The 18,657-nt window shown below is 41.2% G+C and overlaps 3 protein-coding genes across 4 annotated transcripts; 1 reads left to right on the forward strand and 2 right to left on the reverse strand.

The window, feature by feature from the left end:
* Positions 1–940: 940 nt before the first annotated feature.
* LOC115738738 (probable inorganic phosphate transporter 1-8) lies at positions 941–3,411 on the reverse strand. The gene is made up of 4 exons (XM_030671448.2): positions 3,336–3,411; positions 2,830–3,133; positions 2,430–2,717; positions 941–1,838 (listed from the first exon to the last, which is right to left on the reverse strand). The coding sequence occupies exons 1-4, from the start codon at positions 3,409–3,411 to the stop codon at positions 941–943; spliced, it is 1,566 nt and encodes a 521-aa protein (XP_030527308.1).
* Positions 3,412–8,163: 4,752 nt separating this feature from the next.
* LOC115738561 (short-chain dehydrogenase/reductase family 42E member 1) lies at positions 8,164–12,007 on the forward strand. The gene is made up of 5 exons (XM_030671183.2): positions 8,164–8,438; positions 9,027–9,369; positions 9,753–10,024; positions 10,256–10,452; positions 11,443–12,007. The coding sequence occupies exons 1-5, from the start codon at positions 8,249–8,251 to the stop codon at positions 11,872–11,874; spliced, it is 1,434 nt and encodes a 477-aa protein (XP_030527043.1). The 5' UTR covers positions 8,164–8,248; the 3' UTR covers positions 11,875–12,007.
* Positions 12,008–12,339: 332 nt separating this feature from the next.
* On the reverse strand, positions 12,340–18,033 carry LOC115738563 (AT-hook motif nuclear-localized protein 10-like). 2 transcript variants are annotated; one of them, XM_030671185.2, is made up of 6 exons: positions 17,944–18,033; positions 16,845–17,355; positions 15,319–15,371; positions 14,101–14,232; positions 13,541–13,702; positions 12,340–12,928 (listed from the first exon to the last, which is right to left on the reverse strand). In XM_030671185.2, the coding sequence occupies exons 2-6, from the start codon at positions 17,305–17,307 to the stop codon at positions 12,689–12,691; spliced, it is 1,050 nt and encodes a 349-aa protein (XP_030527045.1). In that variant the 5' UTR covers positions 17,308–17,355; positions 17,944–18,033; the 3' UTR covers positions 12,340–12,688. The 2 variants fall into 2 exon arrangements, with proteins under 2 accessions (XP_030527045.1, XP_030527044.1); XM_030671184.2 differs by lacking the exon at positions 17,944–18,033 and adding an exon at positions 17,577–17,826.
* Between the last annotated feature and the right edge of the window lie 624 nt (positions 18,034–18,657).

An 18,657-nucleotide genomic window follows, 5' to 3' on the forward strand; every position in this document is an offset into this window, starting at 1 on the left:
CATGATTACTTGGGTATTGAAATTGGATATAAACTTGTTAATGGAGATGAATGAAGTGCGTACAGAATGTGCAAAGTTCACAGGACACGACTAGAAAGCTTTCATAATCAAAGACAAAAATGGAAACAGGAAAATCTAATTTGAATTTTGAAATTCCAACTTGGAATTCGAGACCAAAATCAATGAGCCACAAATGCTATTCTGCTCTTCAACCTTGGATGGGCTCTTCGTAATTTCTGATGTCTTGACTCGTTTTCTGTGTTTCTTTACTCGTAGTGTATTTTCTAAGCTGAATGTGCTTAGGGATATCCTCCAGAGTTATAGTTACTTCAATTCCTTCCGTATCTATCGAGCCATTTCACTATGCATCATGATATTCTCCCGCTACAAGCTCTAAACTTCCTTGACTTGCTCACTACTTTAGAGATGATTTTTCATAGCTCCCGACTCAAAATTTAACTCGTGCACATGATCCTGGCCACGTGCAATATACTTCCCTTAAGCTTTGTGTTGGAATATATAAATATTAAATCACGCCTTCTTCTATCAGCTTAAACTTGGATGTGATCCCATCAAATCTTTCATGGTATCAGAGTAGGAGGTCCTAAGTTCAAATCTTTCCAGGTCCCTATTTACCTCCCCAATGAATATTTCCAAACTTAGTACTAGGCAAAAAGACCAAACTAAGCGTGAAGAGGAGTGTTAAGCTTTTAGAATAGTTGGCTGTGGTCCTATCAAATATTTCACTTTATATGTTGGAAACTCATAATTGATGAGTACATCAAGCATTCCATCGTTGGATCTCGTGAATTGTACCATTACGTCCTTCCCTATTGATGAGCTAATATGGGCATTTCATCCATAGGCATTGTGGATGAACTATTATATCATTCATGAATGATGAGCTTACAATAGGCATCTTAGTTTGTGGATTGTACCCTTATGACTCATCCTTACTCTCATTCGCATTCTCATTCTCCTCAAGCGATCTCCCCATGGTCTCCCTCGTGAACAACATGGTCACCACCATCCCCACCACGCAAATCCCACCCAATATGTTCAGCATAACTCTCATACTCAACGTCATGTCAGACCCAAATTCGTCGTCATTGTGTGTCGCCATCAAGAACCCCACGGCGCCAATCATTGCCCCGACCTTCCCCACGGCCCCGGCGATCCCGTGGCACGTCGACCTGAACCGCGCAGGGAACAGCTCGGCCGGCACGATGAACGTGGTCGTGTTGGGCCCGCAGTTTGAGAAGAAGAAGGTCAGACAGTACACGAACATGAAAAGCCCACCATGGTGCTTCCAATGTATGTTTCCGATGAAGAAGTACGCGATGGCCATGAAGAGGAACCCGACTGCTTGGATCCTAACCCGCCCGACACGGTCAATGAGGTAGACGGCAGCGAAGTAGCCAGGGATCGTGGAGCCAACCACGACAATAGCTTGGAGCCTTGCGACCTCAAAGGCAGCCTGGAAGGCGGTGAGTGCTTCGGCGGCCTGGAAGGCGGTGAGTGCTTCGGCGGCCTGGAAGGCGGTGAGCGCTTCGCCGGCCTTCTCATTGTGCAGGTACATTTTATGCAGGTACATTTTGTAGATGTGGGGTTGGCAGAGGTTATTGATGTAAAAGACGATGTCGAGGAGGAACCACGAGATGGAGCAGGCAAGGAGGTCGCGGCCGTGAAGGAGGAAGAACTGCTTGGAGAAGAGACGATAGGATGGCGGGCTCGGCGGGATGAGATGGTCCTCGGCAATCTGGCTCAAGGACACGTCTAGGACGGGCTCCATGTCCCGGGCAGCTTTGAGCACATTTAGCTCCACCAAAGCGGTGTACCTAATTATACCATCAAAACGCTTCGTAATGTTCAACTCTGTCCATCTCGTAGAGGTCTAGAAATGAGTCGCTACAGAAAGTTCTTCAACAATTAGGATGGTGCCCGTGATTCATGAAACCCATTTTGTGCAAGTATTTTCTGAAGGGATTGATCAATCATGGCACAATTTTAACACATGGAAGCTGATACAAGCAAATATTTCACCAACAATATGAATCGACACGAATTTAAACACGTCATTGTTTCTAATTCAGTCAAAATGTAGAGGTTTGAAATGACACGGTCTCGACGGTTGACACTGAATTGTTTGGCACGACAGGCCAAACTCTATTTTTGTAATTTCGGTCATTGGCCGAGTAGTCTATCCTATTTAGTGACACCCAGCAATTAATCCTTAGAATTGTTGAGGGGACAATCTTGTTAGGGTGATCCCACATCGGTTGTCCCAACAATTCTAGCAACCAAAGAGAGACATACTTGATCATGACCGTAAATACCATAGACCAAACAACTCTTTATGAACAAAATGAAACGATAAATAAATTAATCAAACTAAACAATAAATTAAGCACGGAAAGGTACATCCATACCTTGCAGTTTCTGGCATCATCATCCGCCAGTAATATGTTAATGCGGTCGGAACAGCACCAAGCATCAATATCAACCTCCAGGCGAGATCAGCATCACTTGTTTTGAGATCTTTCTGGCCAAATATCGTGCACATCACCATCGTAACAATCGAGCTCGCCAGAATCCCAAACCCTTGCATCGAGAAGACGGCCGCTATGAATCCGCCACGCAGTCTCTTGTTAGCAAACTCCGCCATGATGGTTGCCGAGAGCGGATAATCTCCTCCGATCCCTATCCCAAGCAAGAACCTGAAAAGAATTTAAAAGAGTGAACCTCGCTTCTTATGAGTACTCACAAAAATTGAATAGGGACTAATTATACACAATATGACAGGATAGCGGGTTCCAGCGCTACGATCACCTGAAAAATCCTAGACTCGCCAGGACACGACCTTGTGTCGTGCCCACTGATAATCCGCACCCGATGGAGCCGGTAATCATGAGCATCAAGGAGAGGCCATACACGCGCCTCCTCCCAATGCGATCGCCGAGCCGGCCAAATACGAGTTGACCGATCACTGTGCCAAGGAGAGCAACAGCCAGCATGGTTGCTTCAACGCCACGCAGGATGTGGTGGTCGCGGGATTTGTAGTATACGTGTCCGAGCAGTCTCGTGATCGGCGGGATACAGAAGAGATCGTAGGCATCGGCGAATATCCCCATCCCTTCAACATGCATAAGACACAGAAATTTGGAAACACATGGAGTGAGATAGAAACGATGCATTTTCCAATTTCCATAAGCGAGACAATCGAATCAAAGATGCACTGTAATAACAAATTAAAAACGGATTCACGAACCAATACGACCCTTGTCGTGAGTACTAACTGTAGGGATTGAGATTGTGAAATACACAAGTGAATTTACCTGCCACAATGATGGCCTTGAAATGGTAGTACCGTATCTTGGCGGCGTCGAGCACAGACAGAACCTTCAGCGGCATGATCGCTCGTCGCTAAGTTCTGCTTCTTCAAGAAACAACCTTCGAACGCAGCAATCTAATGCTGTTGTTGCGAAATGGTTTTGGTCGGGTTATGAAGATGAAGGAGGATAAAAATACAAACTAATGGAAGTCAAGTCATTGCTCGCACCGTGTCCATGGGAAGCAACAAGGTGGTTTCCTTTGACGATGTTGTTTTGGATGCAGTCGAAGCAAATGGCATCGGTCGGCAGTTCCTTTGCTTCCCATTGGCGAGACTGAAGTCGTGTCATCTGATTGAACTATGACTTTTTGTCATTGTTTAATTCGTCGTTAGTAGGAGCTTAGCTAGGTCAACAATCATTATCTTCTCCAATCACACAAAGCTCTTCCGAAGTTTCTTAAGAAAAGATTCATGCTTTGGTTTGTTTTCCACGTTCATAAAATGTGTGGACATGCTTGTTGGTTCTTGGGATTGAATGGAGTTTCCTTGCGTGGGTGTTTCCAATGTTTGTTTGGAATAGGGCACGAACCGCGTCCATCCTCGTTACGTCTTAAGCTGAAGCCGCCACCTAAGTACTGACTTCCAAAGTCTTCTCCCTACCTGTCCCTGTTTAAATCGAAAGTTGTCCTTCAATTTTCAATTAAAGGAGAACAGGTCCTGCAGCGACTCCAGATAAAAAATATCCAGGCAAACGGAGAATCAACAACTTCAATTTCGATAGGCTTGTACAAACACAAACCGTGCTGAAATTTAACCGACGACAAGGATGGGAAAGAACAGTTTTTGCAAATGAATCAAACATAGACAGACCCTGCCAGAATTTAATCGACAACAAAGCTTGGCCACATAATGATGCTACGCCAAAATTTAATTGACAACATAGCTCCCAAGATATAGATATCTACTAGAACTTAATCGACAATGCAAAAATTAAAGTTACAGCTAAGGGAAATAAAGGGAAGTACAGGAAAGTAAAAATAAAAATAGTAAATTAGATTGATTTGTGCAGGTGGGCCTCCGAAAAGTTTGATGTAGCTATTTAAAGCCTACAATCAACAGCGACGACGTTACAAACAAAGATTGCAATTGGAAAATACAAATGAAGGTTACAAACGGAAGTCACACACAAAGGTTACAAAGAAGTTACCAACAAAGATATTTAACAGTTATCGAAGGTTTCTTTTACTTTACTATCTTGATAGTTTCCCTAACTCCTCTATCTCGATGGTTACTTTATTCCACTACGTTACCGGTTACTTTTTTTTTTATGGTTACATTCGAGATTGTTGATTCAACTTTTTGTCAAATCCTTCAAGTTGCCGATTCTTGACATTGTCGATAATTATATTCACAAATGACCAAAGTTTGCTATCATCGACTAGGTCTATCATATGCTGATAGTAACCAAAAAAGGATAATTTTTTAGTACAAACAAATGCCCCCTTCAAAAAAAATTTTGAATTGTTCATCGATCATTCGATACTTTTAAATTGGCAAAAGGACACATAGTCTCAATATTTGTGTACGGCGCTCACTTTGGTGCCAATATTTTTTTATCGGTTAAGTGCTAAATCGGAGAAAAAACAATCACTTAAGTGTCAATTCCGATAAAAAATGATTACTTAAGTATCAATTCTAACCAAACAGCACACATGACATTTTTATTAATTGCGTGGCAATTTTTTCAAAAAAAATAAAACCACATGGCATCCACGTGAAGTTTGCATGATAGCCACATAGACTTTTAAAAATAAGTTAAATTTTTTAAAAATTAAAATTGCATAGAAAAATAACCTAAAAAAAAAAGAAACTTTTTAGTTGCAGAGGTGAGGACTCACAGCCCTCGCCGCCACCGGCCCACCATCTCCGATGGGTGGGGGAGTGCTCGGGGTGGTCGCCGAGCGCCGGCAACCCCCGCCCTTGGCGAGGCCACGGTGGGGGTCGCCGGCGCTTGACGAACCCATCGAGCACTCCCCCACCCATTGCCGGCCATGGTAGGGGGGCGGCGACGAGGGCTATGAGCCCCCGTCACCGGAACCTGCTTTTTTTATTTTTTTGATTTTTTAAATTTTTAGCTTATTTAAATTTTTTATATATAATGTGGATTTTTTATTCATTTTTAAATATTTTTGTTGCTGACTTGGAAGTTCCAACGAGCCATGTAGATGCCATGTCAGATTTCCGGCAAAGCTCACTAAAGTTGACACTGAAATAACCGTTTTTCAAAAAAATTGGCACTTAAGTGATTCAAAAAAAATATTGATACTAAAGTGAGCATCGTACACAAATACCGACACTCCAGTTGTCCTTTTACCCTTTTAAATTAGATAATCAAGAGTCATCATGTGCCCTATTGTTATCGACAAATTTGATTTTTTTTCTTTCTAGATTTTATCTTGGTCAGATTCATCATGAGGCACATTTTATATAAAGTCTTCATGTGGTCCTCTATATCTATCTTTAAGTAATTGCTCATACTTAAAGCACGCATGACAACACTTTTGGAGTAAAATTTCTCTTCTAGAGCAGAAACCCATTTTGTAACACATCTTCTTAGCAGAATTCTTGGTTACACAACTTCATTTTTTTACTTTTGAAATATTTTTTTTTGCTCCAAAAGTAATTTTGGAGCCACTTGAAGAAGTAAAAAAAAAATTACTTCTCTCCAAGGATAGAAAAATCAACTTTTGCTTGGAAGCAGAAGTAGAAAGATCAACTTATGACCAGACGTTGATTCTAGAGCAGAAGTGTTGTCATGCGTGCCCTTAGACACTCTCATTGCCAATTGGAATAAATATTTTCGCCTTCAAATTTTTCTCTAAGATTGAATTTCAATCCATTGATAGCTAGATTTATGAATTCTTTCTCTAGAAGAGAAGTGAGGTATATATTTCTAGTCCTCTTGAATAGAGTAACAAACCGATCGACCGACTCATTATCATATTGATAGATTCTGGCCAAATTATAAATCATTACTACTCATATCATTTTATAAAAATGAGAATGGAATTATCTATCCATCTCAGCCCAAGTATGGATAGAATTAGGATATAAATTGGTATATCAAGTAAAGGCGGACAAAGGGAACAACCTAAGTCTTAGGAATTCATTTATTCCTGCCTCTCCACATTGGGCAAAAAATCGATTCAACGTGTTCAACGATCGATCGATCATCTTTGCCAATGACAATAGCGAAGTCATGAGTTTCGAATTTTTTTGGGTAATGTATAATGTCAACCCAAGCACGATGTGGCTTTCTATATACTAGCCTAACCATTTCTTTTTCAGGGCCTAGTTATTGTAATGTGAGTTCAGCCACTTTATCGGGATTCGCAAGTTGACACCTTTCTTGCCCCCTAGGTTCGGGGTATATAGGATTTTTCAAGCCTTTGTAAAATCCTCACCGGTGGTGGGATCACTTGGCCTAAATTATTTCCACCATTTAATTGACTAAGAGTTAGAGAAACATACCCCGAAGCCGTAGTATTAGGAAAATTAGTTTCATTGGATGGTAAAGTCCCACGAGTCTGGATCATACCAACGGTTTCAGCCCTTTCCAAATTTCTTTCATCGACAAGCACCGTCCTAGAGGTCTAGATCATACCAACAGTTTCAGCCCTTTGCAAATTACTTCCACCAATAGGTACTGTCCTAGTACCGTATTGTGGGAAATTCCAAAAGGCTGTATCTTAAATGGTAAAATTGATTTTATGCAAGTGTGATTAGGGGTGTGCAACAAAATCGATTAGAGCTGAGAATCAGACATGATCGCCCGAAAAATAGGCTCGATTCTCGATTTCAACATGAACAAGTCCGGTTCCCGATTTCAAATATTTGAAACCGGTTTGAACAGGTCTAGTTCTCGGTTCCAAGTGAAGACTCAACTAGGAACCGGGCCTGTTTTGGAACCGGTTCTTAGTTGCGATAAAAACAACATAATTTATCTAAGTTAAGTCTAACTCTGCGTTGCTTCATGTTTCTACTCCATTCTTTGTTGCCACTCTCTATTCTTTAGAGTAATATTTTATGGATGAATGGAGAATAGAGTTTAAAATTTTATTTTAATGAATGGGGAGTTTTATAATTATGTTTTATGTTATGTGTCCGAACTTTTTATTATTTATAATTGTACGTGGCTATGTGTTTCAACTTTTTAGCATTTATAGTAGTGGGTGACCATGTGTTTGGCGAATAGGGATTTATGTTGATCATCTTTTATTTTGAGTCGTTTTATTGCTCAAATTACTTTATTATAAAAAATATAATTAGAAAAAGTAAAAAAAAAATTAGATTCTCCGGTAGATCCCGAAATCGGATCGGAAAAATAGGATAGGTTCCGTGTTCTAGAAAAACTGAATAGGTTCCAGATTTTAAAAACTAAGAATCGATTATAACAAGTTAGGTTCCGGATTCCAATTATGAAACCTACCTACCTGCAATCAATCCTCCCTCATTATGATGTTAATAGTCTTGTCTTAAAATGCATATATATGGTTCCGTATCGTGGGAATACTTGCCATGTTAAGCCAATGACTCTTAAATTTGGATTGACCTCTCTAGTAATAATTAACTTGATAAACGTGTATCTTCAGTCCATATTTGAACCTTCAAGAAAGCATATGTTATATAGAGGATGTAATGTGATTTTTTTTGCCTATTTTGAAAATGAGAGATTCCATTATGTCTTAGAAAACCTTTTGAAGGAAATTCCAACGGTCCGACCGGAATAATTGCCCCCGTTGACCTTGCCGAGTCGCAGGCTGACGGTCACTCACTCTAAACGGAAGCGACCGACCGTCCTCGATCCCTCCTCCCAACTCGAAAACAGAAAAGAAGACGAAGAAGAAGAAGAGGAAAATGCATTTGAGCGAAAATGAGGGAATAGAGGGCGCCGTCTTCGTCGTCACCGGCGGGGTAGGCTTCGTCGGAGCTGCGCTCTGCAAGGAGCTGGTCCGGCGGGGCGCTCGCGAGGTCCGATCCTTTGACCTCCGTCTCACCTCCCGCTGGTCTCGCGATCTCAAGGATCATGGAGTCCGCTGCATCCGTGGTAGGTCCCAATCGCGCCCTTTTCGGAGATTTTGCGGACGTTGGCTTCGCTAGTTCTGGCGTTGGTTCCTAATCGGCCCAAAAAGTTGAACCGCGGCTTGGTGCTGCTGGGGCGATTCCTAAGTAGATACTTTGTATGGATCTGTTGAATAGCTTATTAGCGTCCGGATTTCCGTTGTCATGCTGATGTCCCACGATCGATTGTCTTGCTTTGGAGGTGATGCGAAATGCCGTTAGCAATTTGAAGTGCGAGGAGATTGCAGAAAATTTTGTCTAGGAGACCACCGACCAGTGCGAGCTCACTGGTCTTTTAGTCTGTTATGTGTAATTACATCGATATGGGCTTTTGATTCTTCGGTGCTTTCTCAGGCTTGATTGCTGTAGTGCCCTAGCTTACTGTTAGAGATTCCAGTTAAAATAGTTAACAAGTCCAGATGGATAGGTGCTTTTGGTGGATGTTGTGACCAAACCTCAATTGCCATGAAGTATGAACTTTCTGCTTTAGTTGCCTTGAGCTATCGTCAGCTATCATTTCTTCTTCTTTTTTAAGAGTTGAAAGCTGATTGATCCGAATATTCTCCATCTACAGGGGATGTTGCATGCAAAGCGGACGTGGAAAGATCTCTGCGTGGTGCCGACTGTGTTTTCCACCTTGCTTCGTATGGCATGTCGGGCAAACAGATGTTGCAATTTGGTCGAGTCGATGAGGTGAACATAAATGGTACCTGCCATGTTCTGGAAGCTTGTGTTGAGTTGGGGATTGGAAGGCTTGTCTATGTTAGCACGTATAATGTTGTGTATGGGGGGAAGGAGATCGTGAATGGCAATGAAAGCTTGCCTTATTTCCCTTTGGATGAGCATCTAGATTCTTATGGTCGTAGTAAGTCAATTGCAGAACAATTGGTTTTGAAGAGCAACGGTCGTCCCCTAAAGTAAGTGATACTGAATTCCATGTTGTGCAATGCCTCGGTTGAATTGTGTCTTGTATGTGCTTTTTACTATTTTTACTGTGGATGTTGAGTCCAACTTCCCTTGCATGACCTTTGGCAATGCAATATAATTCACGTAAAACAGCTAATCGACTTATATACTAGTTATTCTTGGAGGGGATTTCGTGGCCTTTTGGTTTAAGCTAAGTCTTGGCTTCTTGGACACTTGCTAGATTAGTAAATAGTGTCTTGGCCAGCTGCTAGATTAGTCAATTGGCTATATCTCTTTGCATGCAATCTCAATATAGGTGTTGGCTGCTTTTTATGTCTTTCCACAGCATGCCAAATTCAATCATAACAGTTTCCAATATGACTATTCTATGCAGGAAAAAGAAGGGGAAAAATCTCTATACATGTGCTATCCGTCCAGCTGCGATATATGGGCCAGGTGAAGACAGACACCTTCCTAGAATTGTATCACTGGCGAAGTTGGGTCTCCTCCCATTCAAAGTTGGTGAACCCACCGTGAAGACAGATTGGATTTATGTTGATAATCTTGTCCTTGCTCTTGTATTAGCCAGCATGGGGCTTTTGGATGACATTCCTGGGACTAAAGGACAACCAGTAGCTGCTGGCCAACCATATTTTGTGTCTGATGGTGAGAATCCCACGTCAATCATCTGGATTGTTTTTAGTTTATCTTGTGAAGAAAATCAATTTGGTGGGTCTTGTAGGAGATTTTTCTGATAAGGATTATTTTTCTAGCTGTACTTATGGTATATGTGATGGGTTTGGATCTTCAAATAATTCTTATAATGCAAAAGAAGAAACTTGATCTTCAAATAGTTCTTATAATGCAAAAGAAGAAACTGACTCTTTGTACTTGCAGGATCTCCAGTTAACACTTTTGAATTCTTGCGACCTATTCTTAGAAGTCTAGATTATGATGTACCCAAGGCTTCCCTGTCTGTTCCTCGCGCTCTTTCTTTGGGAAAGGTTATTGGGGCTGTCTATACCCTATTGTATCCATGGTTGGATAAGTGGTGGCTTCCGCAGCCTTTCATCCTTCCAGCGGAAGTATATAAGGTAAATATCTCTATTCTGAGCTCTTCTTCTGCTTGTGAGTGCCTGATGTGTCCTCATTCTTGTTGGGGATCGGGACTTGGGAGTGAAATGGTCTATAGTTGTTCAGTCTAAAACCTTCGGTTCTGTCAATCCTGGACTCTTTCCAGGGGGGAATCTTCCATTAGATGTCAATGTCAGAATATGATTTTTTTTTCTCTTCTTCTATTTTAAGAAGTCTCAGAAGGCCAGAGGTTGGAATGCTGGCCGCCTTAAGAGTTAAAACTTTTGATTTCTAGATCTTGCAAGAGCATGCGCTGTTCTTGATCTCCAATATATGAATCTATTCTCTTATGCCCCGCACTGCGAAAGTGTAGATATTTGACATGATGGAGAACAGCCGTGTAAGGCCAGCATATTATTCTAATATCAGCTATTACCTGTAAATACTCCTAGTTTCAACTGCTAAAAAATTTTAACTAAACGTCCAAACGATCACTTCACGCCACCAAAATGCTATGCCACATGATGGGAGTGTTGCTAAATTTACTGTCCAGATTGCACAAAAAATCTACTGCCGTCAAGTCTCCCTCCACTGGACTCCTTTTTGTACAGGCCCAACGTTGTTATAAAGCTGTCGAATCATACTAAAAGACCAAAGCCACTTCTGACCCAAAAGGTGGTTGGAAAGGACCTAGTTCCAACAAAAACCTTGGCTAGTATTTAGGATTCGTTATTCTTGGTTGACTGTTTGGTTCTTTCGTTTGGTTGGCAAATTCGCGCATCAAACAAAAAATTGCTGTTAGGATGACGTAGGTTCCTTTTCCTTTGGTATACTTTTAAGACATTTTGTTTCAAACTTTTGTTATGGTAGAGTAGTTGTGGTCATTTTCTTTTTCTCCTTTTCATTTGTGGAGTTACATAATTTGGGTTTGTTTTTTTCGAAGTTATCTCAGCATGTCAGACATTAATCCATTTTCACCTTCGATATCTGGCCTCTCTCTTAATCAACAGGTAGGCGTAACCCACTACTTCTCATTTCTTAAAGCTAGAGAAGAGCTTGGCTATGTCCCTATGGTGTCTCCTCGTGAAGGTGTGGCCTCGACGATCGCGTACTTGCAAGAGAGGAAGAGGAAGAGCCTGGACGGCCCTACCATTAACGCATGGGTATTCTCCATAATTGGAATGGCTTCACTATTTGCAGCCGCTTGCTTACCAGAGATGGGGCCTGTGAGATACTTAAGAGCCCTCAGCCTTTTCTTTTTCCGGTCAATGTGGATGGTTAGGTTCGTATTCGCGGCAGCTGTGTCAGCGCATGTCGGTGAGGCGACTTACGCTTGGCGCCTCGCCAAGAGGGTCGACCCTGCTAATGCCAGAGGATGGTTTTGGCAAACTTTTGCACTCGGGATCTTTTCATTGCGTTTTTTGCTAAAGCGAGCTAATTAGGTCTTGGGAACAACTTGTACTCCCGCGATAGAAACAGTGCAATGTTTTCACTAGAATTTGGCAGAACCCAAAAATGTTGGCACACAAGCAGCATTCTCCTAAGATCCAATATATAGTGTATATATCATGATTATATATGGCCCGGGGATTCGGCAGCACAGGCCCATGATGGGCCCAGCTGGCCCACAACCGCCAGTTGTCACGGACCGGCCTGTACCATTTCGTTGGGACCTTTTATAAAAGCATTACTGGCCCCCTATCCCAGTAGCATCGCTGGTTAAGATTTTGCAGCTTTCACGTTTCGCATGAACAATGGCCTTCTTTGGCAGGATAAGCTCAGCTACAGTTTTCATTTCAAGAACACGGATCATTCCTGGACAAGCATGATGAACCAAGGCAAATATGGATAACAAGCTGGTCTTCTGTCCCAAGATGCTTTTTTAATCATTTTTAAGAGCCATTAGGGATAGACAAATGATTCATGTTGATCAAGAAAGTACATATTGCGTTACGATCCAACATCGCGATGGCGAAGGTTACAGACTGAAGCATAACAAAACGATAACGTCCTACCTAGAAGTTCTTTCCTAGTGATAAGAGCATTGCGACAAGTTCCTAAGGCATTTAATGACGGAAGTACAGAGGGAGTTTTACTAAATCTGGTTTCAAGGACTCACGCCCTTATTAAACTAATCTCCTAAAGTTCTTCAAGCTACATGTCCCTAGCTTACAACATCAGCAAACACAAGGGTCAGCAACTTATATGCCACTACAGTTGCTAGTACACTGGACACAGCATCAGTTCAAATTTAGTTTACCTCCATGGCATGCTAGACATGCCTTGTGAGTTACTGTTGTTGCAGACGCCTGTGCTCTGGTTCAGAGGACTCCCAGGCCCACCAGATGATTCACTGAGGGTCCCATGGGATGGTGGGCTACTAGGCCCGACCGACACTCCACCAGGGGCAAATTTTCCCGGAACCAGAAAGGACTCGACTTGGTTCGGCGATTTCATTTCGGTACGACTTTCGGCCATAAAACTGCCCACGACAACCTGCATTAAAGTTGTAAGCTTAATGTCATCATGGATAATTGACATTTCCCTTTTTCTTGCTAATAGATTCAAAAAATACAAAGACACCAAGCATATATGATCAGAGCCACAGCTTCACTCAAATCTGACTCTGCTTTTGCTGTAAGAAACTAAACCATATGTATGAGGATGATATCCATGCTCTCCTCATTGGTTTCACATTCCAAGATCCCATAATAATTGTCATCAACTAGCAAAGACAAGCAGAGGGACCCATCAAGCGACTGTAGAGTGTAGACTTGTTTACATGAGCAAACAAGCTTAGAGAAAATCTTCAGTATTACTACCACAATCTCTAGAAACCCCACCTACACTGGGGATTTGCCGAAATTTTGGTAGAATTTGTAAGTCAAAAACGTAATTTTTTCCTATTCCATCCTTGAAGCCACACGACTACTAGTGAATTTCCCAGATTTGGAACAAGAAAAGTCCCAAGTCCTCATGTAAGTTTTGTTCGATTCCAGCACTATGGTCATTGCTTTAGGCCAACAGAACAAAGCCACTAGGAGAGGTATTTGGAACAAACTCTCTGCAAGACAAAAAGAGGAAATGATGGAAAGAGTGGAAGTACACCTGAACAGGGGATGCTGCAGTTAGAAGACCCGCCACCCCACCACCTAAAACACGACCATCTGGGCCAGACAAAGACACACTCAAACCTCCAGTTCTGCTGCGATGTCCACCATTATCTGATAGCAGAAATGATCCAGAAAGTGACAGTATTTCAAAACGCCCCTGCAAAATTAAATTACAGGTCAATTACAATAAATCAATATACAAAATTAAACAAATCACGACTATGTATCAAAGTAACTTGCTCATGAGTGCTTTGAACCAAAGAAAGAAACAGTACTCCATCCATCATGCATTTACCAAATACTCATGGGTGAAGCCAACCAAGGCACTTCTCAATGCCACTCTCAGTTTCCATTCCCATATTTACTCAGTGATTAGTGCATTAGTAATATCTACATGTCCGAGTGCCTAAACATTATAGACAAGCCAAGTACTTGATAATCAAAACCTGAGTTGGGATTTTACATTAGGATCCTCAGAGACAATCTTCCTCCTATAAAGAGTGCTAACCAATTTCTATTCTTCCCGTGTTAAGGCCGAGGAGCAGTCTGACGAACCTCGTAAGTCACAGTACCACCAGAAGTGGCAGGTTGGCGAAGTGTCACATTAGATATAGCTCCATTTGCAGACAATACACAAACAGCCCTTGGACCGTTCTGGGAAAATGACATTATTTTAGACGATACATCCTGACAAACCAAAGAGAGTGGCTAAATCATCAGAAAAACCTGAAGTCACATCAATGAATATAGATTAAATAGTAGAAACAAGAAGCACTTGATGAAGATAATTGAAATAAGGACTTATGATCCAAATAGAAGCATAAGCCTCGCAATAATGTTGTTATGCTGGATCAAAGCATGGTGAAATGCCACGATGAAATTCGGTTTTTTTTTTTTCCCTTCTCAATTGATAATAAGTTTAGTAGCCTGATCCAAATATTCAGATGAATCCTTCCCGATCATGAACATAGCAGGTTATGTCAATACACCAAAGTCCAATTACTGCATTTCCAATAGTTTAACATGACAATCCCAAATATTAATTCAGTTTTTTTTATGGAAAATAGTAATTCAGTTAACTTAGTTCATTCTTTTTCCCTGTTTTCGCCTGTGGAAAGTCTCAGACAAAGGACAGTATCGGAGCTACACATTATTCATGGCTCATGTGAAGTGAAATTAATTAGAAAATAGGAGATGGTTTCTATAATTTATTCTATAGAATTCCATTCCTCTAAGTCTAGAATTGAGCCCATGCGATGCATGGGACATCACAATATAGATAAAACATAAATATTGTTTCTCTGAAATATATACAGAATGAATCATTAAGTACATTGTTACTTCCAATTAAAGTTAATATTAGTTTCTTACTCAATATCATATCACTTTAAATAATTTAAAACGGGGCTAAAAGAAAGCAATTAGAAATAGAATTGCTTGGGTCACAAGCAAATCCAACTTACTTATATCATTTCATGCTTGAAAGATATAGCTATGTTCAATTGGTTGAATGTTCCTTACTTTATTAATGTAAGGACCAATTCGAACAAAAAATAATATAGATAAGCGACTCAATTAGCCATAAAAAGTTTAGAGACTAGATTACACAAATTGAACAAGTTCATGAACTACCGATGCCTTTATCCCTTAATCAAATTACCATTTCCGTGATGACATCTATAAGCAGTACTTCTTTTAAGGTAATATCTCATACAAGGATGAAACAATCAATGCACTATGGAAAAGAACACTCGGAAGAAAAGGAGGAAGAACCTCTCCAGCTTTAACAGTGATCACATGTGGCGTAAATCCCATCCCACCAGATCCTGCACAGGTGGTAGTATTAGCTACTTTCTCTCCATTATACCACCATGCCAATCAAAATCAAGAGGACATTCACACAATGATTTTCATGTGCTTTTGCTAATGAGAAACGATATAGCCACTACCGAAGCCAGTTACATAATAATTGTCCCTAACGAAGCAAAGGTAAATAGACAGGGCAGATCAGTGAAGTCCACTCCCTGTCTCGTGCAAGATAAAGCAACAAACTTCTCAAAATTAATGTCTCTCTTATTAGAATATTCTTGGCCAATAAAGGATCAAAAGTACAATAATTCTCTCATTCAGAGATAGATTGGTGAATTCTTCAGGAAATGCATCAGAGAAGATCTATCTGAGCTTCAAACACCAGATGTCTAAGGGTCACCTGGCTATAGATTAAGTACTAACTGTTGTGTCATCGCTTGCCACAGTGCCAACCCTCATGGCAATGGCAACAGAAGTAAGTGTTTACCAATCCAAACACCAAATAAGTCCGAACTTCTTACAAATCAAAATAGTCAAAGGGGACAAAGAAGCACTGCCCAACCCCTTCTATGACATGCAGTTAAGCAGCTGAGGCCAGTGGACCAAATTTGGGAGCTTTTTTTTTTTTTCTGCCCACTCCTCATTAACCTGTTGAAGTGGGCCACAAAGGTCCACATCGTCTAATGGTTCATGCTAAGTGGACCAACCTAAGCCAGGCGTACCTAATAATTTTCCCAAATTTCAGCCTTATCGGGGAGCCAATAAGAGATGATAAATCTCAAATACGTAATGCATACGCGTGGATGTGATCAGAAGACACCAATCAAAGAAAATCTACAGTTCTGCAATCATTTTTAGTACGCTGAAAAGTAAATTGAATTTGTTAAAAAAAAAAAACGGAGAAGTTGAGAAAGGCGTCCGTGTACAATGCCGAACAAATAAAAAAAGAAAGCACTGATTTTTGCTGGAAAGAAAATAATAAGCAAAAGCCTAAGAACTGCGTCCTGGTTATGCAGGAAGGAAAATCAATTAAACTAACACAAAATCGGTGAGAAATCCAACCAAAGTGGCTACTGGCGAAGAGCGCTAGGAACACAAAAAGGGCACAATGGTAAATTCAAAATAAGAATCTAAGCACGACCGGACATAACCCTACTGGCAAACTGAAATAGCAGAATAACTATGTCCGAAATAGCAGAATAGAATACTTAGAGGAAACAACAATCCCCATCGGAGGGAGAGGCTAAGACAAATAAAGAATTCCCACAAGCAAAACAGAGATGCAGATTGGCAAAAGCAAGAGATCCAGTCAAAAAGCAACTGCTGCTTTAACATTATAAAAGCCAAAAACATAAACTTAGGCACAAGCATCCTCAGCACTCCCACTCGGAACAAGCGTTCCATTCCTCGGAACTAAGCCCAACGAATCCGGATGAAAAAAACAGAGAACCGCGAAAACTCATTCACATTGATATGTCAGGGAAAGTTACCCGGAGCTCCCACTCGCCGCTTCTTGTTGCTAGATCCAGGAGGCCTTCCCCTTCTTTTCGTCAAACTAGCCGACCCTGAATCTCCAGACTGAGGAGCAGCAAAGGTAGGAGAACCACCGTGAGACGGCGGAGGAGGTGGAGACCCGAATCCTCCGCCGGCAGGCGATAAGGCCGCATGACCTGCGCTCCCAGAGTTGAGAGCCAACGCGATCGATCCTTCCGGCCCGTACTTCCTCGGCCTCCCTCTCTTCTTCCTCACCGGATCTCCCACCACGTTCATGTTCAGCCCCTCCGCCGCCACGGCGCCGCCCATCTCGCCGTTGACGGCGGCCGGAGCGGGCGCCGCGGTTGGCTTGTAGGGAACCGCCCCGTCGCCGCCGAAGGCCAAGCGCAAGTTATCCATCACCGGCGGCGACGGAACGGGGGGATTCTGGAGGCTCGCACTGAAGTTCTCTCCCGACATTTCTCAGATTCAGCAGCTCTTTCTTGTCCCACTAAAACCCCATCAAACCTGCAACAACAAACATGCACGAGATCGGCGACAGAGAACTTCCAGAAAGGTAGTCACTAGCCCAAAAACCCTAATCGCGGAGTGCGAATCGCTCGAAAAGGAGGAACACAACAAGCGAAAAACGAGAAATTTGTAGTAAAATTAGCAACTACACTTCACGACAATGACTCGAAACCCGCCACAGAATTCACCAAACTAATCGAGATTAAAGTGATTTTTACCAGAAAATTAAGCATAAACCAGCCCCCAAATGCGAGCTAATTCTCGAATTTCCTGCACGAATTCATGAAGGAAAACCCTAATCACGGCAGACTAGAGAGAAAAAAGAAAAAAAACCATAGACTGAGTCAATTTTCACTCCACGCCGAGTTAAAACAGATATTCCTCCCCAACCTAAACGAAGATCATCGACAAAAACAGTGTTTAAACCGACAGAAGTAACTCAAAGCTGAAGATTCCACAGAGAGAGTAGATTTCTCTTTTTCCCGAGAAAAAAAAAAAAAAGACAGTTTTTATTCCGGGAAAATTGAACGAGATAAATATGTAGGGTGAAAAAGAAAAAAGCGCAAAAACCTACCATGAGCTCACCATAAATCGAGGAAAAAGTTTGCAGGGACCCAGAAATTGAGAGAGAGAAAGGCAAAAAGATGGTTGAAGAAAGGAGATGCAGGCAATAGCCTTTTTTCTTTTTCTTTTTCTTTTTTTTTTTGAATTCCAGCTATTAACGAAGCAATCAATTTACTTCAGATATTTCTTTTTCTTTTTCTTTTGGCGAAATAAATTTGATTTTGCAGAAACGCAGAATCTATTGACAGGATTGGGGCTGTCAGGAATAGGTTTTCTTTTTCTTTTTTTTTTATCTAAAAGGATTAGTATTTTAACATTTTAGATCCCATTTAATTTAGTATTTACAATTATATGCCCCTTAGCTAATTATAGTAAAATATAAATATACATGAAATTCTCACGGCATATGCGTATCCGTCTATTAGTTGTAAAATACGACTTTACTCGGCGGCATGTAAATATCGACGCGTAAATTCGCATATGATCCGTTCATATAATTTATATTCTCACGGCGAAGTTAAAAAGGGTAATTTTTTTCTGGTCAAATTTAATAGGAAATAAATCGGGCATACTTATTCAATGCAATATAATCTAAGTTTGTCTGGAATTCGGTCGATATATAAAGTTTCTCGATAATTCATTCGAAAAAGAATTTTTTTAACTAGACAAGGAATAATTAATTATTTTTGCACTGACTTTGTAAATCCTTTCATTGTCGACCAGCTCGAACTCTAC

This window comes from Rhodamnia argentea, chromosome 2 (genome assembly GCF_020921035.1).
Source record: "Rhodamnia argentea isolate NSW1041297 chromosome 2, ASM2092103v1, whole genome shotgun sequence".
NCBI lineage: Eukaryota > Viridiplantae > Streptophyta > Magnoliopsida > Myrtales > Myrtaceae > Rhodamnia > Rhodamnia argentea.

What these genes read in the sequence shown, in the direction of transcription:
- LOC115738563 (XM_030671185.2), bottom strand. Translation starts at nt 17,307, where the DNA reads ATGTCGGGAGAGAACTTCAGTGCGAGCCTCCAGAATCCCCCCGTTCCG. An exon ending in TCACTGTTAAAGCTGGAGAG is followed by an intron (nt 14,233 to 15,318) that starts GTTCTTCCTCCT and finishes TTGGTTTGTCAG; the next exon opens with GATGTATCGTCTAAAATAAT. An exon ending in CTGCAGCATCCCCTGTTCAG is followed by an intron (nt 12,929 to 13,540) that starts GTGTACTTCCAC and finishes ACTTTAATGCAG; the next exon opens with GTTGTCGTGGGCAGTTTTAT.
- LOC115738561 (XM_030671183.2), top strand. Translation starts at nt 8,249, where the DNA reads ATGCATTTGAGCGAAAATGAGGGAATAGAGGGCGCCGTCTTCGTCGTC. An exon ending in AGCAACGGTCGTCCCCTAAA is followed by an intron (nt 9,370 to 9,752) that starts GTAAGTGATACT and finishes TATTCTATGCAG; the next exon opens with GAAAAAGAAGGGGAAAAATC. An exon ending in ACCATATTTTGTGTCTGATG is followed by an intron (nt 10,025 to 10,255) that starts GTGAGAATCCCA and finishes TTGTACTTGCAG; the next exon opens with GATCTCCAGTTAACACTTTT.
- LOC115738738 (XM_030671448.2), bottom strand. Translation starts at nt 3,411, where the DNA reads ATGCCGCTGAAGGTTCTGTCTGTGCTCGACGCCGCCAAGATACGGTAC. An exon ending in GCGAGTCTAGGATTTTTCAG is followed by an intron (nt 2,718 to 2,829) that starts GTGATCGTAGCG and finishes AATTCTTTTCAG; the next exon opens with GTTCTTGCTTGGGATAGGGA. An exon ending in ATGATGCCAGAAACTGCAAG is followed by an intron (nt 1,839 to 2,429) that starts GTATGGATGTAC and finishes TGGTATAATTAG; the next exon opens with GTACACCGCTTTGGTGGAGC.